This window comes from Nicotiana tomentosiformis, chromosome 12 (assembly GCF_000390325.3).
Source record: "Nicotiana tomentosiformis chromosome 12, ASM39032v3, whole genome shotgun sequence".
In the NCBI taxonomy this organism is placed as follows: Eukaryota; Viridiplantae; Streptophyta; class Magnoliopsida; order Solanales; family Solanaceae; genus Nicotiana; species Nicotiana tomentosiformis.
In genome coordinates, this window is record NC_090823.1 from 105,089,002 (window position 1) to 105,111,274 (window position 22,273).

Genomic DNA, 22,273 nt, shown 5'->3' on the forward strand with positions numbered 1-22,273 from the left:
CATATAACAAAGACAAGATTATGGCAAAGAAAATGTTCTTTTCCACGATAGGAGAAAACTTTCATTGTTGAAATCATGGGAGTGCTCCTTTATCATTGCAAAATATATTAATACATACTACATACACACATATATATAATATAATACAAACATGCAATTATTATTATTATTATTATTTTACTTTTTTAATATAAAAAAACTAATTTTATTATATATATTTACTAAAAAGAAAATATTATATGTTACTGCTAATTATTACTTAAAAGATTAAAGAGAAGGGAAGAAAATAGTTCTGAGTTTAACGTCGCCATCTCCACTTATTTTAAAAATTAGACAAAAAGGATTCTTGAAGCCTGTTTGTCGAAGAATCTGCTGATATAAGGCTTCAAACGATGACCGTTTACTTTGAATTTGTCTCCCCCATCTGCATGTTGTACTTCAATGGCACCATAGGGGGTCACTCCTGTTACTGTATATGGTCATGTCCAGCGTGACTTAAACTTTCCTGGGAATAATCTCAATCGGCTATTGTACAACAGAACTTGATCTCCAAACTTTAAAATCTTTATGGTGGATGAGCTTGTCATGCCATTTTTTTGTCTTTTCCTTGTACAATTTAGCATTTTCGTATGCTATAAGTCTGAATTCTTCCAACTCATCAAGCTGCAATAGACGATTTTTACCTGCATCTGGCAAGTTTAGATTCAATAATTTTATAGCCCAATATGCTTCATGTTCTAATTCCACAGGTAAATGACAAGCTTTCCCAAAAATTAGTCTATAAGGAGATGTGCCTATGGGAGTTTTATAAGCAGTTCTGTATGCCCATAAAGCATCATCCAATTTTAAAGACCAATCTTTTCGAGAAGAACCAACAGTTTTTTCTAAAAATCTTTTTAATTCTCTGTTGGAAACTTCTACTTGCCTGCTTGTTTGAGCATGATATGGAGTTCCTGTTTTATGAGTTACTCCATATTTTAACAACAAACTAGCAAATTGTCTATTTATAAAATGAATTCCTTGATCACTTATTATAACTCGTGGAGTTTCAAATCTAGAAAAAATATTTTTCTTGAGAAAAGCACAAACAATATGAGCATCATTTTTTTCTAGTAGCAATTGCTTCTACCCATTTTGAAACATAGTCAACAGCTACCAAAATATATTCATAGCCGTTTGAAGGAGGAAAAGGACCCATAAAATCAATGCCCCATACATCAAAGATTTCACACACAAAAATAGAGTTAAGAGGCATTTCGTCCCTTTTTGAAATGTTACCGATTCTCTGGCATTTATCACAAGTGGCGACATAATTCCTTGCATATTTGAATAGAGTAAGCCAGAAAAATCCAACTTCAAGTACTTTAGATTTCAAGAAACTTTTCAGTCATGTCTGGGAAAATTGCCGACATGCAACGCTGAAATGTAGCAGGAGCGTTGCATAGTCCAAATGGCATTCTTCGATAAGCATTTGTAACTTGGGGGCATGTGAATGTGGTTTTCTCCTGATCTTCCGGAGCAATTGGTATCTGATTATACCTAGAATATCCGTCAAGAAAATAGTAAAAACCATGACCTGCAACTCTTTTAAGCATTTGGTCAATAAAAGGCAAAGAAAAATGGTCTTTTCTTGTGGCTTCATTAAGTCGTATGTAATCAATACAAACTCTCCATCCTGTGACTGTTCTAGTAGGTATGAGTTTATTATTTTTATTTTTTATTACTGTCATACCTCTTTTCTTTGGTACTACATGTACAGGACTTACCCAAGGACTGTCAGATATTGGATAAATGATACCTGCTGCTAGAAGTTTCACCACTTCTTTCTTGACAACTTCATGCATTGTTGGGTTCAGTCTCCTTTGGGGTTGGACTATAGGCTTATACTCATTCTCCATAAGAATCTTGTACATACAAATAGCTGGACTGATTCCTTTGATGTCGGCTATAGTCCACCCTAATGCTCTTTTGTGTTTTCTCATGACTTCAATCAGTTTGCTTTCATGTTCTATAGTCAAAGAAGATAAAATAATTACTGAAAATAATTCAGGTTCAAGAAACACATATTTTAAATGAGAAGGAAGATCTTTGAGTTCAATTTTTAATTGAACTCCTTCTTATGAGACTTTCTCATGTTCTGACTCTTTTTCCAGTATTTCAGCTACTTCTCTAATTATGGGGTTATCATCACTTATGGTATCTGACCTAGCCAAACATCTCTCCAATAAATCACTAATTAACTTATTATCTTTGTAATCGTCTACAAGATCATCTAGTAAGTCAATTTGAAAACAAGATGATGATGACTCATCCCCAGGAAATTTCATCATTTTTTGCATGTCAAAAATTACTCTTTCCTCATCAATGCAATATTAATTGTCCTTGATGAACATCAATAATTGCTCTCCTTGTTACGAGAATGGTCTACCTAAAATTAATGGTACCTCAGTATTTTCTTCCATTTCAAGCACTATAAAATCTACTGGGAATATAAATTTGTCAACACTAACAAGGATATTTTCAATAATTCCGTTTGGTCTCTTAGTACTTTGATCAGCTAATTGAAGAGACACACCAGTATCTTTCATTTCACCAAGTTCTAATTTCCTGAAAATTAAAAAAGGCATTAGATTTATTGAAGCACCTGAATCACATAACGCCTTTTCAAAATGAGCACCTCCCACGGTACAAGGAATTGTAAAACTTTTCGGATCACCAAGTTTCTGTGGGAGCTTATTTTGAAGTATAACACTACATTTTTCTGTAAGCTTAACCACTGAAACTTCTTCCAATTTTCTTTTACTTGACAAAATCTCTTTGAGAAATTTAGCATATGAAGGCATTTGTGTCAAAGCATCTGTGAAAGGGATGTTAATGTAAAGTTGCTTCAAAATATCTAAAAACTTTGAAAACTATTTGTCAAGCTTTTCTCTGTTCATCTTTTGGGGAAAAGGGAGAGATATAGAGTAAGGATTTGTTATCAATTCATTTTCTTGTACATTTTTCCCTTTATTCTATTTTTCTTTTGGAAACTTAGATTTCATTTTATTCTCACCTTCATTTACCTTTTCTACTTCTTGTGGCTTTTCTTCTCTATCTCCATATGGATCATCAAGAAATTTACCTGGTCGTAGAGAGATGGCTTTGAGGTGTTCTTTTAGGTTTTTTCTCTGTGTTGCTTGGTAGAGCACCTTGAATTTGTCCAGACATGAGGGTTGCTAATTGGCTTACCTGAATTTTCAAATTCTTGATAGCTGAATGTTGACTTTCAACCTTCTCGTCAGTAGCCTTAATGAATTTGTACATCAGGTCTTCAAGGCTTTGTTGATGAGCTCTTTGAGGCTGCTGCTGATATTGTTAAAAATTTTGTTGCCCTCTATTTTGATTTTGAAAACCAGGTGGTCCCTGTACCTGCTGTTTTTTATTAAAAAATCTTTGAGGATTTTCAGCACCATTAGGATTACTCCATTGAAATTCTGGATGTTTTTGTGCCATGGAACTACCGAATGAGTAATTATTTCTATAACCAATCACATTTACATGTTCCTCATTTTGTGTTGAAGCTTGACATTTATGATTAGGCTGATTACCTTGACAAACATCACAATTCTCAAGTTGGGATGATGAGTGAGCACCTACATGAAAGGCCTCAACTTTTTGTGTTAAGTTCGCAATTTGTTGTGTCAATGAATTCAAAGCTTCAACTTGATTTACTCCTGCTGTTTTCTTGATGATCATTCTGTCTGAGGGCCATTGAACAGCATTTTCCGAAATCTCATTAAGCAATTGCATTGCTTCTGCAGTAGTTTTTCCCATTATTGATCCTCCTGATGTTGCATCAATTATATTTCTAGCAGAGGATTTAAGACCGTGATAGAAAATATATAAAATATCAGGGTCTTGGATACCATGATGTGGGCATCTTCTTAACATTACTGCTAATCTTTCCCATGCCTGGTATACAGATTCAATACCTATCTGCATAAAATTATTGATTTCTTACTTCATTTTAATTATTTTTACAGGTGAAAAATATTTATTAAAAAGATTTTGGGTCATTTGGTCCCATGTTGTAATGGAACCTCTAGGCAGGCTTTGCAACCATGTTTTGGCTTCACCTTTTAATGAAAAAGGAAAAAGCCGCAACCTGATAGCATCTGTTGTAACTCCATTGTACCTGCAAGTTTCGACTAATTCAAGAAAATCAATTAAATGGGTGTGAGGATCTTCACTTACATCACCAACAAACTGACATGGCTATTGAATGGTTTGAATTAAGCCTGTGCGGATTTCAAAGTTGTTTGCTGCAATTGGTGGTCTTCTCACACTTGATTCTCCTTCAAAATGATCTGGCCTTGTATAATCACGGAGTATTCTATCACGTCGTGGTGCCACCTCATCAAACTGCTCTTCTACTTGATGTGGTGGAAGTTGGTTATTGAGTTCTTTGTTCTCCATTTCCTCTAATGTGAAAATTTGAGATCGTAAGGTTTGTTCTTTTCGCAACAACCGTAAGGATTTTTCAATTTCAGGATCGTATTCGACTAGTTCTCTAGAAGAGGAACGGGTCATACACTTTCTGAATTTCTGCAGAAAAGTTAAAACAATTAGACAAAAAAAAGATAATCTCAAATTAGTAGTAAAACAATTAATCTGTAGTACAATTAACGGCGCCAAAAATTTGACGAGTGTCTAGCGTATATAAAATTCTAACTCGTACTCTGTCAAATAATAGTATAGAAAGATGTCGAACCCACAAAGATTGGTTTATCTATTCTACAGACGTTTCTTGTTTTAATTTCTATTTGAGAAAATTAGAAAGAGTTGAGTTGTAAATTAATTAACTAAAAATACATGAATAGAGCAATAGAAAATATTTTGTTTTTCATAAATAAAATAAAAAGGTGTTGGGATCTTGACTTCACTTAATATTTCTATTATATAATAGAATAATTATTCTTCAATTTCTATTTCTCAAAAATGTATAAATGCCTCTCACGATTACAAATATATATTATTACTTAAGTTGAATAATTAATTACACTCCTCTCGGTTATACAAATTAATCTTCAAACTAGTAATATTGAAGAACCAGAAATATATGATTGAACTAAAACACGCTCTTGTTAGTAAGTCCCTTTCGGTTACCCTACTTGTTATAACTGATTATTACACTATTCGCCTCTCTCGATTACAAATAAGTGTAAAATTAATTATAACACAATAGAGATAGATGTTACTGAATAAATATTAACATTTATCAATACTATACTTAACTATATTATTTCTTTCGCCTCTCTCAATTACAGAATTAATAAACAGTTAATATGTAGTACAAGATAGATAGATGTTATTAAATTAAATAATGTCTAACTGTAAAAGCAGATAAAAGTTAAATAAATTTTAGCTCAAGCATGTGAATTTGAAGAATAATATCTACTATTATATAGAAATATTAAGATCCGTCTTTCTCCCAACACAAAAAAAATTACTCTATACTAGAATTAGTGCTAACAATGAAACTATTCTTGTCCATTAAATAAGAAAATAGAAAGAAATATTCAAGAAGAATAATTCCCCCTATTTAATTAAAAGCAGGAACTAAAGTAATTTCCTACACTGAATTTTATTTAGAAACAACAACTAAACCACTATTGTGATTTAAAAGAAAAGATAACTCGATACTAGTGAAAGAAATAAAATAGAGAAGCTTATTAAGAATTTGGATTCAGACTTCTAGCTCTAAGCTTTCTCTCTACTGCCATCCTCTCCTATGATCGGGCACCATCTTCTTATATAAGAAAATTTCATGATTACTTCTCGATTTGGTACTAGATTTCCATGGATAATCTAGATTTTGCATTTGCAGATATGAGAATTCAAATTCTCGATTTGGTGCTAGATTTCCATTGCAAATCTAGATTTTGAATTTGCATAGATGGGAATTCTATTATTCTAAGTTTAGATTTCATCGATTTTATCATGGCAAATCGAGACTTGGTACATTGTCACGACAGTAATGAATCATAGCTCGATCTTACACTTCTTTGTTGTATTTTTCTTGAATATTTATTTTTCTTTTTTCATGTTGCGCACAACAATTCTTCTATAATTATTCCTGCAAAATAATGTTTAAAAAATGGATGAAACATGATAATTTATATGTTTTTATGAGAGAAATTATGTGATTAACATCTGGTAAAATGCACTTATTAATGATACCTTAAAACCCTGACATTTTTTATTATCTTCTCGAGGCCGAAATGAATAATCCTTATTGACATCAAATGATCGAATATTTAGAGCCCGTTTGGACATAAGAAAACTTTCACTTTTTCCCGAAAAATTTTCATTTTTTTCCAAAATCACTGTGTGGCCATAAATTTTTAAATTTTCACTTGAAGATGAATTTTGGAATTTTTCAAAAATTTGAAAAACACCAAAAAATTATTTTTCAAAATTTTCAATCAGATCATTCACAAAACTTCAAAAACAACCCAAAATTATATACATGTCCAAACACAACTCTAATTTTCAAATACCATTTTTACTTTTTAAAAAAATCACTTTTTTTCGGAATTTTACAATTCTTATGTCCAAACGCCCACTTAATGGTTGTGCTTTATCTTTCTTTTTTCCGGTTAATGGATGTATTTAATCTATATAGCTTTGTAGAAATGTACATGAAGATTGGTTAATCTCATCTACTAAATATTTAATTTGCAAAATAAGAAAAAGTCTCGTCTTTTGAGATCTTTTATTCCAATTTCTTTATTTAGATAATAACTGCTTTGACGGTCTTCCAGAGCACTATTGAGATTTGTGTCATCGACATATAAAACGATTATAATAACTCATTCATCATCATATAACCTTCTTTCACTAAATATTCACGGAGACAATTATACCATATTATTCTTGAAATTGCTTTATACCAGACAACTTTTTGTAATTTACTTCGACATTACATTTTTCCGCAGTTTGAATCCAATCATGCTTCAGGCAACTAAAATTACTTGGAAAATTGTGCTTCAAGCAACGTGAAGTGTGATTGCTACATATAACTATCTAATTTAGTTCATCAAATTTAACAATCAAATATAAAAAAGAATTTTCCATCAAATCTTTTTGCCTTTATTTCTAGGAAGAAAAGAATTTGGAGCAGCTAGACAGAACCATCATAAAAAGAAAAGTATAATCAGGGGCAGATATAGTCATATAGCATAGGTTTTATGGGTTCATTCGATATAGGTTCGGCTCGAACTTTATAATGTATTAGAAAATTCATCAAATAAGTAGAAATTATCTACTTCGAACCAAGTAAATCAAATGCACTGTATTAAAAACCTGAACTAGAACAGAAAGAAAAAGATTCTTGATCAGCCATTGAAGCTATAATTTGAAATTGGGTAGGTAGAACCTCTCCAACAAAATGTGGTGTTAATTTAACTGTCTGCTCCAAGTTAGTTGAAAAACATATATTTTTAGCGTCATCGGCAGTTCTAGATTCTTCTTGTAGTTTTGGCAATTGTAAAACAACTCTTTTTTAGTTCTCTTGCCAATTTTAAGACGCTTCTTTGTAGCTCTTTTTGCACATCTTCTTTTGTAGATCCCATTTGTGCTAAAAGTCACAAATTGCCAAGAGAGCTAAAAAGAGTTATTTGAATTGATAATTTGTGACTTCCAGAGCAAAAGGGAGGTACAAAAGAAGATGTGCAAAAAGAGCTACAATGAAGTGTCTTAAAATTGGCAAGAAAGCTAAAAAAAGTTGTTCTACAATTACCAAGAGAGCTACAAGTAAATATAAGTAGTTAGGAAAAGATAGCATGGCAATAGGAGAGGTAAAAATCTTCAGTTAAGTTATATAAGAGTCGACCTTGTTAGTTTCCCCTTGACGGAAAATTTGTTGCTTTGAATGTGGCTGTTGGTGCTGAAGCCTCGCGGTGTTTGTAGCCCTATTCCGTTGTACATCCTCTCTGGGAAACAGAGAGAAATATTTAAAACCTAATGCTAATATAGTATCTAGTATCTAGTATCTAACACTCAATTATAGTACTCCAGGAAATTCACTTTGTCTAGAAATTAGAAAACCTTTTTCCATACGGATTTAGCTGCAAAACTTACTTAGACATGAATTTGACAAACTAGCAAACACTAACATCTCCTGGATTTAAAAATACTCCTCTTGGTTTGACTCTCCTAAACCTTGATCTTCAAATTGAGAATGCCCAACATCTCTTCAACTTTATGAGTAACTTCACTTTTAATAGCTTTGTGAAATTTAGCAACTTGTTCTTCGGTGGATTAAACCTTTGATCTCATGACGCCTCAAGTTCCTTTATGTATAGAGTTTTTTGTTATAGGAGTCATCTATATTTGAGTTATGAAACATGACAGTACAAAGTGACCAACCAAGAGCAACTTTCTGTAGCCTCAAGCATATGTGAAACTTCAGTAGGTGTTCTCAGAAAGCCACGCAGAATTACTAAGCATCTTTCCCTTTGAAAGTTGGATAGTTTGCATAGCATGCATGATTTTACACAAGGTCAACCTTGGTAAACTGGCCGATGATTTGGTGTAAAATATTAGTATGAAATGTCATGTTGTTGTTGTCCTTAAAAAAATAAAAATAAAAATTGTTTGTGAACATTAATGTTTTCGGTAACAGGTACCAAAGGGTTCCACAGCTATCACCAAGTGTTAGCATACCTTTTTCTAACAATTTGTATACGTCTTACCAAACAATTTTACAATTAGTGAAATGGGGGGTTTGGGGGGGGGGGGGGGGGGGGGTTACTTCTAAAAGGCCAACAGAAAAGCTAATATTCTAAAGCAAAGATGAAATGTGAAATAGTAAATGTATGGATGTTATCTACCTTATAATCTAATGCTCTTTCACTATGTTTTCTTCATGTAGAATCTAATGGTCTTTCCCTTCTCCTCCTCAACCAGTTTTTAAGAGCAAACCATTTAGACCCTTTAGGCATGTTTTCTATCATCCGAACACAGGAAACTAGCACATATTAATGCCTTAACAGAACATATTTCTTCTTCAACATCTAGTGAGGAGATAGTAGATAGAAATCGTATTCTTTGATAATAGATAGAAATTGTACTCTTTGAGTCACATAAATTAAAAGTTATCCATTTCATTTGCAAGCATGGGTGATAGATTATAAAATGAAAAGTTCTTCACACAACACATCTATTTTAGCATTCAATTGGTTACTATGGTGTCTTATATCTAGAACAAACAAATACTTTGACTCAAAATATACATGACATGCCACAGAAAATACTTCATATGGACATGGCATCTAAACACACAGAAAACTTGAACGTGATTCATTCAAACTTTCGGAATAATTAGCAAGCACGTTTAAATATCTAAACAGAATCACCAAGACAAACAATAAAACATTCACAATATATACCAAAACTTGAAGACGTTTAAACTCCATAATTGAAATATAAAAGAAAAATCACTGACCTTTTTAAGGCAGCGAACTGGGGGTATTAGATCCACTATCGAACTCGCTTGAACTACGAAAAGCACTCTATTTTGGTCATAACCCAACAAAAGCCGAGAGATTAAAAGACAAACAACTAGTTTTAGAAAGAGCTTTTGGAGGAGTGAACAAAGTGAGGGGAATGTCGACTGAACCGTGAGATTGAGGGCTAAAAAGGGGCGGTTGAACCATCTGTGAAATGGCTGCAATGCCTTAGTATTTGTAAATGCAAACTAGGGTTAGGGTTTAGGCGGGATTCGAACTCAATAAATTCAAAATAGAGTCGTTTACTTCCGAATGTTGGTGATGGCAAAACTTCACTTTATCCAATTCAAAGATTTTTGGTCAGAACTTTGGGATTTGTCAACGATTCAATTCAGATTTTGCTCGGTTCAGATTCGGTTTTGATTATGAAGAACAAATGTCGAAAATAGAGGAAAAAGCTGATATGATCTTAATTTGAGCTGCATTTTGCATAGTTATACATGAGGCTGGGAAAGTAGTACTGAAGTGGTAAAGAGGAATTAATTGTTGAGTTTTAGTTTTTACATTTGAGTCCAATAAGTTAGCTATATTATTATTCCTAAGTTTCTTTTATTTTACTTTGACCCTAGGTATTAATTTCCTGCCATTTTCAGGGTTAAGAATGAAGATTTTGCTTAGCTTTTCTTCTTCCTTAACTTTGACATTGTTAGTCTTAGGCTTCAAGAAAAATTTGTTGCTTTGGCTTCAAAAAATTTTATAGGATATATTTTTATTTGAAATCTATTTTTTTAGAATTTTGAGATGTAAACTTATTAGTAATACTTTTATGATTGACTTCTTTTAAGTTTGTTTGGATTGATAATATAATTAATTAATTAATTTAATCTCTCTTGAAACATTGATGATCTCAGGAAAGATTTTATTAATTTTAATATGCGAAATACATAAAGCGTCCCTTTAAATTGTCCCCAACGATCATTTGAACACCTCAACTGAGGCCTTATTCATTTAAATGTTTCACGTGACTAAAAAGTGAACTCAGTAAATGCCCGACCTCGTCAGCCCTCGTCGCGTGTATTACACCTCAAGATTCGCGCGTGTGTAAGTCATCCCAACGGTAATGTAACGGGTTTTTTTTGTGAAATTTCAAAAAAAAACTTAATAAACTCCCTAATTTAAATTCCCAAACCCAACCCTACAAATTCATTTCACTTCTCTCACCTCTCCAGTCGCGTATATCTTCTTCCTCCCTTTGAAGAAAATTTCTCTTCTTCTCACTCACTACTTCTTCTATTTCAATGGAGCCCGTTGTTAATTATAAATGTGGCCAAATTGCTCTTTTAAAACTTTCGTGGTCACCATTTAATCCGGGTAGAAGATTCTATGGCTGTAGATTTGGGAAAGCTACCGATGGTGGATGCGATGTTTTCCATTGATATGATGTTGAATTGTCCGAACACTATACCAAAGTCATGTATGGATTATTAAAGAGGGTAAAAAATTATGAAGAAGAAAAGTCGAAGATGATGAAGAAAAAGAGGATATTGGCGTGGCTGCTTGTAAATAACTGTGACTTAGTTTTTGAGGGAATCTTCTATTATTTAGGTGTATGGTATATGCATATGGGCGTGTAACCCTATTTGTTTTACTGCAATGTTGTTTTTGATTTCTGGATAATGTTGCCTATTCAATATAATTGAAATTTACAATGTGTATGATGAAGTTTTCAATGATCAAATATATTTCAGTTTCTGCAAAAAAAAATTAGACTGTTGAAGCAAAGGTGGACTACTCCGATCTCATCCCCACTATAAAAAATTATAATGCCAATATCATAAAAGCAAAGGTAGCAAAGGTGGACTACTCCGATCTCATCCCCACTATAAAAAATTATAATGCCAATATCATAAAAGCAAAGGTGGACTAATCTGAAAAACTGGACTAACAAAAGCGGGTTCATATTACATCCCATACGAAAGTAAGGTTCATACATATCACCAAATGACCCAACATAAGTAGGTTCAAAATACTTCACAAAATATGGTTCATACACATGACCAACAAAATACAAGAAACTTCTTCCTAAATTTGACTTTGACAAAAGACAACTGGTGTAGATGAAGTTGAGGTTCCAGCTTTCATCTTTTTGTTGGAAACTGCAGGATCCCTTTATTTTTGAAGCTGATTCCCTATCACAGCTCTATTCCCTTCCCACTTAAGACCATTTGGTCTAAATCCAAGATCTACATTAGTTTGGGCAGCATTCAACAAGTTTGCACCGGTTGAAATAAGTCTTTCACTTGGCCTACCAGGCTAGAAAATACAATTAGTTAGTAATGAATAATGCAGAAGCTTAAGGATAGAAAATATAATTAATTAATATTGAATAATACTTCTCACACTTACATTAAGGGTACTCGTTCTTGTTTGTGTGTCTCTATATAAAACAAAATCAGAATTTTTGGTCCTTTTCTTTCCAACAGAAGTAACAAGTAATATGGTAGTAGCAGAAATAGATGCACCAGATGTAACAGAAACAGCAAGTGATCTTCCACCTCTTCCCCTACCACCACTTCCTATAATTCCTCTACCTCTTACTGATGGTATGTTCCTTCTTATTTTTGATGTTTCAGCACACAAGGAAGATAGGGCCATTGAAGTTTGGGTTGTGGTAGTTGATTACCTGCAGCTTGGGTTGTATAACTTTGACTACCAACTTGTGTGCTTGATTGTATTGTTCCATTTGACCTTCTAGCTTGTGTGCTTGTTTGTCCCTAGTATATGATTGCTAAGTCATTAATCAAGTATTGTGAAAAAAATAAAATCAAATTGAAATGGAAGTCATCAAACTTACCCTTAAACTGTATATTGACGTGTTGTGACCAACTTGATGGAAAATATAATATGACATCTTAGCACCCTTCTTTGATAGTTTTTCCCACTTCTTTAGTTCATTCTTGTCCTTTCTTCTGTATTGTTTTGGCCTACCAGGCATTGGTTTAACTTCAGGAGGCTTAATTGATGAGTTGGTAGATTCAAGCCACATTTGCATGCTTGTTATTGGCTGAATATAGTACTGGTAAATAGCCAGGAAAGTGTCTTTCCTATACCAGTATTCAACATAGTTTTCTAGCTCATTCCCAATCTTATAAAAGACACATATTGCATGTTGACATGGTATACTTCTCAACTGTCATAATCTGCAACTGCATTCTCTTTTTTGTATATCAACAGTGTGTCTATACATGTCTTCATGCACTTCAAATCCACTGCGAGCATTCCAGTGAACTTTCAACTTCCTTCCTATTTTCTTGTTTTTCTATAAAACTAGTCTTGCCATATGTGATATACCAGAAGCCCACGTTTCAACAAACTTGATCATATCAACTTTCCTATTCATCATTTTGCGCCTAATTTCTTCAAGCATAGTTATGACAGATTTATGCCTAGGACTTAATCGAGGAATTAAATATTTTACACATGTTATTTTCTACAACGTCACATCTAACCTTCTTATTGAAATATGCCCTATACCAGTATTCTTTATCATATGATAGTAAACCTTTACAAATACCATTTCCTAATTCATCCAATTTCTTCTCTTAACTTTACCTGAAAAGGAGCCTAAGCACTTCTCCAAAACTGCTTTCTTCTCTCCCATCCCCTCCAAGATTTCTGCCAGTTTACCCAAATGTGTCTTGCACACATTCTTCTTTCAGTAACAGGTAGTAAACCAGCAACAACAGATGACAATCCCTAATAATAATAGCAGCAGCATGCAATAACAGTGAGATACAGCAGCAGCAACATGAAGCAATAATAATGGTAACTTAGCAAAAACAAACAAACAACTTAATAAATGGATTGCAGTACCTTTTGCATGTCAGACATGACTGTTAAATCTTCACCATTCCTCAATTTTAGGTCTGTTTTGAGATAGTTGATGAACCAACTCCATGAATGTGTAGTCTCCTGATCTACCAAAGCCCAAGCAATAGGATATATCTAATTATTCCCATTTTCCTAACAGCCACTAATAATTCACCTTTGTAAGCTCCCTTTAGGAAACAACCATCAAAACCTACGATTCTTCTACAACCTGCTATCCATCCCTTCTTCATAGCTTTAAAGCATACATAAAAATATTTAAACAGATGTTTCCCAGGAACTGTTTCTGTATCAATTCTCACCTAACATGAACTTTCACAATTGGTGGACTTAATCATGTCAGCATAGTCTAGCAACCTTGAAAATTCAAGGTTCCAGTCACCCATAAACTGACTAATTACCTCCATCTTGGCTCTATAGACAAGTGATCTTCCTACATACAAATCCTCATTTAACCCTTATAACCTCTTACAACTCATGCATTGTGATGTTTGGAGTTTAGATGATTCTATCTTGGAGCTTTCTTGCAATGTACTTGGTTGTGCAAAGCTTGTTCTTGTTCTTTGTTAGGCATTTATGGACATGTATATATGTCTTCACAGTAGAGTTCCCTGAATCCTTATCCTTACTAGCAAATATGTGCCACTTACTTTTTTCATGCTTACACTTAACTCTTACTCTATCTTTCTCATTAGGTCTAAGTTTTAAAGACACTTTATATTGAATAGCATAGTCAACAATAGCTTTCCTAAAATCCTCTGCATTATCAAAGATCATGCCCACTCAAATAGAGGAATTTCAACATCAAAGTCATACCTAATCTTTTGACTTCTTCTTCTTCTTCTACAAGGAAGATCAGCACCAGGTTCAGCAAGTGGGTCTAACTCTTCATCACTGACTACACTCCCAACATCTGAGCTGTCCAAATACTCTCCATCCCCACCTAGCTTTCCAACATATTTATCCTTCTTATTTATCCATATGTCCTCAAACCCCTTATCATTTCCAGCCTCACCAAGAATTACCTCTTCTGTAAAAATAGGTTTTCTCCTCTGTTTTCTCTTACTTTGTAATCCAGCATCATTCACATTCTTCTTCAGCCTGTTTCTCTTTACTTCCCTGGTAACATTCCTCACAGATCTTAACTCATCATCTATCTCACTGTCATCTTCTTCTGGAATATCTTCAAGGTCATCTTCACTAAAATTTTCATCTTCAGACAAATTTGTATATGTTTCATTACTGTTGTCATGCTCTGCAGCTGCACCATCTTCAACATTTATATCCTCATCTGAAAATGTAGCCCTATTTTGTTCTACATTTATACCACTACCCTTAGCAGTATTTACTTCTATATCCTCAACCACACTTATACCAATACCCTCGCCAACATTTACTCTAATACCCTCATCAGTATTTACTTGAATACTCTCATCACCATTTACATCAACGCCCTCGCCAACATGTACACTAACCCCTGGACCACTCCTAATTTTTGGATTAATTGTAGCCTGGTCACTATCATCTACTTGTGAGCAAGGTAAATATCCCATAGGGACATCCTCTACAACCTCTAAATTATCTATCACATGACTCACATAGATATCAAAAGTATCCCCATCCTTCTGGTCTTTAATCAACTTTAGTAGTTGATAGTCATTTTCAATTGGAAAGAATTTCTGAGTTTTAGGGCATTGAACAAAGAACTCACCAACTGAGTTGTAGCGCATTTCAGGGGTTTCTTTTGTGTAAGACAGAAGTTCGGTCAAAGAGAAATGGTTTTTATCCACCACATGCCCTATATTTTCACCCTCCCCCACATTCTTTCCATCAATAAAGTGACTCCCATGATGAAAGACAACACCAATATATTCGTCCATTTGACTCGGTACTGAAAATGACAAAAGAAAACCAGTCAATATTCCTTGACCTTTTCAATTTTCTAGAAGAAAACAAACCCTAATCTAATAGCCCATAACATACACATAGCAATAAAATACAAAAAATACATAATCTAAGCATAAAAATAACATACCTTTATGTAATAATCGAAGCCACTTTACAGCCGACTCCCCTTTTCACAAAAACTCCATTGTCAAAACCCTAGGACGACCTTCCTTCAGGTGATAAATCTTGATGCAGTAATCAATTCGAACAAACCACAATTAACCCTACTTAGTATGTGAAAGAAATGTTGAATTTTGCAACGGAAATGCAGATTAAACCAAGCTTAATCGAAGAGATGTGGCATTCGGTGAGAGAGAGAGTTCAGGTGTTAGACGGAATGTTTGGTGTTATTTAACCTTATGTTTTAGATTTTTTTAATTAGAAACCTTTTAATTGTTTGTTTCCTACTTATTCGTTCTTATAATATACACTGGAGGTGTAACACACTAACACACGCGACGGGGACTGACAAGGTCGGGCATTTATTGAGTCCACTTTTTAGTCACGTGAAACGTTTAAATAAAAAAGGCCTCAATTAAGGTGTTCAAATGGATAACTTAAAGGGGCGCTTTATGTATTTCGCCATTTTATTATTAAAAAAATTTCTTTCCGCTGAGGTAACATCATTTTATAAGTAATACAAACATAATGAAGGGAATCAACTCTTAATATTTGATTGAGTACATTATTTAAAGTATTATCTTCTACTTGTACTATTTTTTTCTTAACACTTTTTTAAGTTTAAACCATCAATATCATAGTGATTATCATATTTTAAGAACATCCAGAGTTATATTTTTTTAAATGTTCATCATCTACTGTTTATGCAACAAAGGCAACATATAAACTATCAAAAACAAGAACTACATGTACCAGATACTTACAATCACCCTATTGTTGTACACATAAAACAAGCCCACGTAAAATAACAGAAATCTCCTACTGTAACACAACAAAGGGGAAAATTGGATTTACTTCAACAACTCTTGAACTCAACCTCTAATAACATTTTGGTGTCCTATTTAAACATGGTATGATATTATCAGCCCTCTAATCATATGAAAACCTACCAAATTGATAGAGAAATAAGTATGGACATAATTATTGATGGTTCCTCAGGTGCTCCCTTGATCTTATATCAGCCTACACATCAGAAGTAAAAGTTTGAGTTATAAAATATGTAAATTCACAAACCAATTAACACATCTAGAAGAAATAATGTTGAGTCCTATAAACTCCTTCACTACCAATAGATGGAACAATGCTGACAATAGTGCATGTCAAACTTCTTGGACCTACCTGTCGGATGGGCTCTGGAACACGAAATCTGCAGGTCATCTTCACAGTTTCAATGGCAGTGGCAAGAGATACACGGTGACCAACTGAAATGAATATGGGCTTCAATGAGCCCTGAGATGATTGAATTGCCTGCATAAAGATTTAATCAACTTGCACCTATATAATTTGGACCTTGTGATGAAATAGATAGATACTACGGTAAAAGCTCACAAGTAGTTGACTCAACTAAAAGTTGGATCTTGTGATTTCTGGAACTAGTAGTTGAAAGAGTAATTTACGTGTCCCGTGAGACCAGCATATCATAATAACTTAATATGCCACAGAATATCAACCACAAAACCAAATACAACATACTGGAACCATTAAGTATTATGTGTAGTTGCTAGTTAGAAAACAAAAGGCCTCCAAAATCCACACCTTTTCTGAAGAGCGATTCATGGAAGCATTCATTAGGAAATAATTGAACATGACATTTTACACCATAATTGTATTATTTCATGGACATAAAATAATTAACTAACTCCTTACCGCTCCCCAGGTACATCCAGAGTCCCCAATTAGGGGTAAGACATTTTCAGGAGAGTCCGCCGCTTGAAGGATTTCTCTTATCCTAGATTGTGTAAGACCATCCACATGGTGCAACTGGAAAAACAAAAGAATAGAAAATATTTACAAACCACTGCACAGATGTTGCAACTAATTATAAGAAAATTAATGTATTAGCTTTGAGCTAAGTTTAAGTGTTAATAAGAAGTGAAAATTATATAAACGAGTCAACGGATATTTGCCAGTTAAGTATTCCACATAGAGTAAATGTCAGTTGATTATTTCTGAATCCCAGGGCAAGAAGAGGGAACTAACAAAAGCACATGTGGACTGAATCTATGCAGATTTTCCATGAAACTTCAAGTGGACAAAGAAGTTTGAACTTACATTCTTTCCCACTCCAACAGTAGGAAGATCAGCTAAGACACCAATATGACAAGCCAAACCAAAACCTGCAGAACATAATTGGGTAGCGGAGGCTTTAGCAACAATAAGTGTAAAAGGTACTGTTGGAACAATGAAAACAGGAGGATCCCTATCTGCATACTCAGTCACCAGTTGATTCATTTACATATGAACTCAAATATGCCGAATCTTCCAAATTGAACAGTCAGTGATACAAAAGCCAATCACAAATGAACTAATCAGTAAAGTCAAACTCACTAGTTCTCTTATTAAATTTCATTAACAGCTGTTTAAAAGCAAAACAGCATCGAACAAGAGCTGAATTTAAAATTATATCACGCAAGAGGATAACTAAAGCTGAAATATCTTTACAAAGCCATGGCAGGAATAGGGTTCAAACAGTTCAGACCTTGTCAACTAGATTGAGAATGCCGGGAAACTACTTAAATTCCTTTTTGAAACATGAGAGTACTTATACAGTTATACCATCTTGTTTGGACGCTTGAATGACTTTCTTGATCAAGTTATAGTTGATCTTGTGCATCTCTAATTTATTACATGTATAAAAGATGGGCAAGCATCACTTAGTTTCTATTGCATCCTTCTTTCAAAAGACTGCAACTTGCCTGAAACACCACTATGAACTATAATTCAAATTATTATCTGGAAAATGCATCTCGTCCTTTACTCAGTTTAATTTACCTAAAAAAAGGTACTCTTAGCACCAGCATATGGTTGCCTTCTTCTATCCAGTCAAATCATCATCAGGATCAAGAAGATTATGATTATCATTAATCATCTCCTATTGATAATACGAATACCGCAGAGTCAACTTAGTGCCACAGGTTTAGTGTATTGATCTCTACATGTGAGTGAAAGCCTTAAAGAATGATCAAAACAGTCATAGTATTAAATTAAGCGGAGAGCAAATTAATTTCTAGTCTCTTTTGTTTGAAGAATGCATTAGCCGAACATATACAAAAACCGAGATCTAAAGTAGAGAAATATCCAAAGAGAATAATTATTCCCTGATTTATTAACAGAGAACCAACTAGCCAATATGTGTAAAGAGCCTACAAGATAGCCAAAAAGGTACAGAGAGATGGAAAACTCCATGTGTATCGAATTACCTAAGCAAGTCCAATTAGTTATACATTTTTCTTAAAGTGGGTTTTAGGAATAAAAGTTAGTAATTGTTGGAAAATTGACACAAGTTTGGCTATAAAATGCAAAGATGAAGAATATGATGCTAGATGTGATCATGATAAAGGACGATATTTTTAATGTTTCTGAGTATCTTATACACGAAAAAATGGAGCAAGCATGGTATCTTCTAATGACGAATCATCATAAACAATCTGCAACACTTAGGAATTCTCTTTTTTCCAGCTTGAAATAACTAGGAAACTTGCCTCGAGGATGAAGCAATCCATTGCCATCAACCATCAGTAGCTGTGAACATAAGCATTAAATAGATCTCAGGTATTAACTTTTATAGTAGCCAGATCAACAGAACAAACGCCAGCGGTGGGGGAGGAAGGGGTCAGGAAGCTGTGGTACCAATACATCCTAGATCTCACCACTACTTTCAAAAGGTTTACCATTTGAATCCTGAAGGTGGAAGGGGAAGCATGAAATATTCAATAATCCTCTAACTAATCAAATTTAATGAAAGATGACTAAAAGATAACCACAGGATTCTTAATTCACGGCATGAATGAATTATTAGCCAAGAACAGTGAAAATCAACGCATAGCAATTATATCAATCACCAAGAGTGAACTTGACTGACAAGAAAATAAAGGAAAGGCGGGGGGAAAAGTAAACTCTCCTGCATTTTATTTTTTGGGATAAGAAGTAAACTTTCCTGCACTTTCCTTTTGTTTAGTTAGCAAGAAACTGAGAACTCGTTTATGCTGTAAGAAAACTTTCTTACAATTTTGGTTCCAAAGAGGCTGAAGGATTTGAGGGAAATCCAAACTAGTAACTTTCTTCTAACTTTAGGCCTCTTTTCCATGCATGCAACGAAAAATTTATTTCTTTTAGATTTATTTCATTCTTTTCAAATTTCTCGGGTAACAAGTTTCTATCAACTTTCTTAAAATTCAGAATTTCAGATGCAGGAAAAGGCATAAGATTCTAGCTTCATCAGTGCACATGGTAGGGGAAGAATCCCTATCCAACTCAATAATGTATATTGAACCTACGAGGGGACTATGTACAAAAGAGAAGGAAGAGAGGAAATAGAATTAGAATTACCAGTAGGCAACACATTTTGTAGCATAAACGCTTTCCTGGATGCATATTCATTGGAAGTCTAACTCACATGACAAAATTGCCCCTTAAGTAATTAATGAAACTACTACTTGCATAGATGTTTTTAGTCATCTTATGCTGCCCATTAGTTGATTTAAATAGGAACCATGAGTCTTTCGTGTGTAGAACTCGGCGGTTCCAACAGGTTAGGAACAAAATCTTCTACAACTACTGACTAGTGATTAGGCAGTAGCAGGTAATATCTCTTAGCTTATACCCCCTCTCCTTTTTACTCTTGAGTAAATTATAAAAGGTAGGATTGAAGTAGGCAGGTCACTATTTTGAGGTAGAGGTTGATGTTGGGATTCCTGCCTATAATCAGGAGCAGCTTGGGTGTGGAGTAGAGTACTAACGGTACAAGGAAGGTGCAAGATTTGGTTTAACCAGCCAAATCCAATTCAATGCATTTCTTGAAGAGAATTATAGCTTCAAAATATCTTTTACTTGGTAGATAACAAACTTAGAGTAAGTTTAATGTGAAAAACAACACTTGTATCATAACATTTAGCTGATTTGAGTCAGTATATTGACTTTAGAACAAAATTTGCACCATTTATGGAACGAGAAATAAGCAAGGAGAGGGGAAGAGTGGAGGAAATTTATCAACATTCACCTGCGGGTAGAAAGGATGAGCATTTTTCTTCATTTTATCCAAAAGCTCCCGGAGTACAGGAGCCTAAAAGAATCAGTTGGACAAATGTATCAGGTCAGTTCACATTACTCACAAGAATGTTGAGTTTGTATAATTAATATAAGTAAGATTCCAAGATTAGTCTCTCACAACAAACATAAAAACAACATCCTACCAAATCTAATCATGTTCTTTTTAACAATTTCAATGAAGATCACCACTATATGTTTCAATTTTTTTTATTTTCTTTTTTGATAATCAAGAAATCTCCAAGGTCAGAGGCGCACGGTTTGAAACTCAATGGATTAAGTACCAGGGTTTTGTTTGCGGCAGGGTTTGAATTGTGACTTGTGCCTAATGCACACATCACTTGTTACGCTCTTACAACTAGACCAAACTGGGGGCTTATATGTTCCAAAGTTTTAGCAAACTGATATGTTAAAATGGAAACTCACTGCAGAAATAAGCAATCAATAAGACACACTCCCTCCCTCTGTGCCAATTTGTCTGGAATTGTTTGACTAGACACGAGTTTAATGAAAAATATGGAACTTTACACTTAAGCTAAAAATGGATAAAATATCAAAAGTACCCTTGTACCAAACGATTGTTTTTACATCCTGTAGAACCTACAGCAAGTCATACCAATGGCAAAATGAGAATGTAAAATTATCTAGTTTCGAAATATAGAAATGTGCTACTTTCTTGATGAACAGAAAAAAAAAAGTGTCAAACAAATTAGGACTATATTATATATTGACTAAAGATAAATGTAGGAGACCTCTCTGAAGGCAAGGAAGCCAGGAAGATATGGAATGTGAAGTCTAACAATAGAAGAATCTTCATAAACAACTTTGAGGGTCTGAAAGTCCAAAACAACAAGTGTACCACAGGCAATCGATGAGTCTTCTTTTGAGAAGCTTAAGTCAACCCCACCAACATACTTCAGTAGTATTTCACAATTACTTCCTTCTTTTTCTCTTTCATTCATTTTGGGGGGTAATCTCCATTTGAAGTCATCTTCAGTGATCAATTGTCTCTTTAAAGAATCTTGAATTCTGAGCTGATTAAAACAGTACCAAGTTGTGAAAGGTTCAAAATTTACTTAGTATTACAGAAGCATAATAAAGGAAGAGGAGATTGAAAATTGGTATGTACCCAATCCATTTGTTGTGGACTCTGAAATTCAGTGGAGCAATTACGCTCTGAAGAAGTGGCTTCCTTGTCATCGTTCATAACTTTCCACAATGAGACATTTCCATCGACCTTGTGATCCCTTCATTAAAAATGAATAAATTAATTGTTCTAAACATGAAAATGTTGGGTCGTTTGGTTAATCATATTGGAATTATATATATCTGCATCAAAATTTCCTTATATCATAATATAGTGTATTTTGGAAAATTAGTACGGTCTAGCCAATTTTCGAACCAGTAATTGAAAAATATTCAGCGTTTGCAAAGTAATTGAAAAATAATCAATATTGTGCTGCAAAATGGAAAGTTCCAGCATAATAAATTGAGATTGGTACACATGTGTATGAACTTCCAGCATATTATGTTGGAACTCCAACACACGGAAAGTTCCAGCATAATATACTGGAGATTGGAGCACATGTGTATGAACTTCCAGCATATTATGCTGGAACTCTAGTATATTATGATGGAGTTCCAGCATATTTATACTAGAATACTGGAGTTCCAGCATAATCTACTAGAACTCTAGTATATTATGCTCGAAGTTCACA

General features: G+C 34.0%; 1 protein-coding gene, 1 long non-coding RNA gene and 1 other non-coding gene across 11 annotated transcripts; 1 reads left to right on the forward strand and 2 right to left on the reverse strand.

Moving 5' to 3' along the window:
* Positions 1–235: 235 nt before the first annotated feature.
* LOC108943406 (uncharacterized) lies at positions 236–10,011 on the reverse strand. 7 transcript variants are annotated; one of them, XR_011412870.1, is made up of 6 exons: positions 9,491–10,011; positions 7,877–7,976; positions 4,237–4,587; positions 3,909–3,978; positions 1,799–3,827; positions 236–1,539 (listed from the first exon to the last, which is right to left on the reverse strand). It is a non-coding gene; the product is annotated as an uncharacterized lncRNA (long non-coding RNA). The 7 variants fall into 7 exon arrangements; XR_011412867.1 differs by having other exon boundaries at positions 1,799–3,414; positions 3,591–3,978; XR_011412868.1 differs by having other exon boundaries at positions 1,799–2,008; positions 3,232–3,978; positions 9,491–10,008.
* Positions 3,905–4,011, forward strand: LOC117274212 (small nucleolar RNA R71). Its single transcript, XR_004504309.1, has one exon. It is a non-coding gene; the product is annotated as a small nucleolar RNA R71 (small nucleolar RNA).
* A 6,139-nt stretch (positions 10,012–16,150) lies between the features above and the next one.
* LOC104094303 (uncharacterized) lies at positions 16,151–21,843 on the reverse strand. 3 transcript variants are annotated; one of them, XM_009600215.3, is made up of 8 exons: positions 21,685–21,843; positions 21,308–21,589; positions 20,509–20,571; positions 18,992–19,031; positions 17,562–17,626; positions 17,157–17,270; positions 16,629–16,757; positions 16,151–16,472 (listed from the first exon to the last, which is right to left on the reverse strand). In XM_009600215.3, exons 1-8 carry the CDS (start codon positions 21,760–21,762, stop codon positions 16,431–16,433), a joined length of 813 nt encoding a protein of 270 aa, XP_009598510.1. In that variant the 5' UTR covers positions 21,763–21,843; the 3' UTR covers positions 16,151–16,430. The 3 variants fall into 3 exon arrangements, with proteins under 3 accessions (XP_009598510.1, XP_009598511.1, XP_009598512.1); XM_009600216.3 differs by having other exon boundaries at positions 21,308–21,584; positions 21,685–21,842; XM_009600217.4 differs by lacking the exon at positions 20,509–20,571.
* Positions 21,844–22,273: the final 430 nt, after the last annotated feature.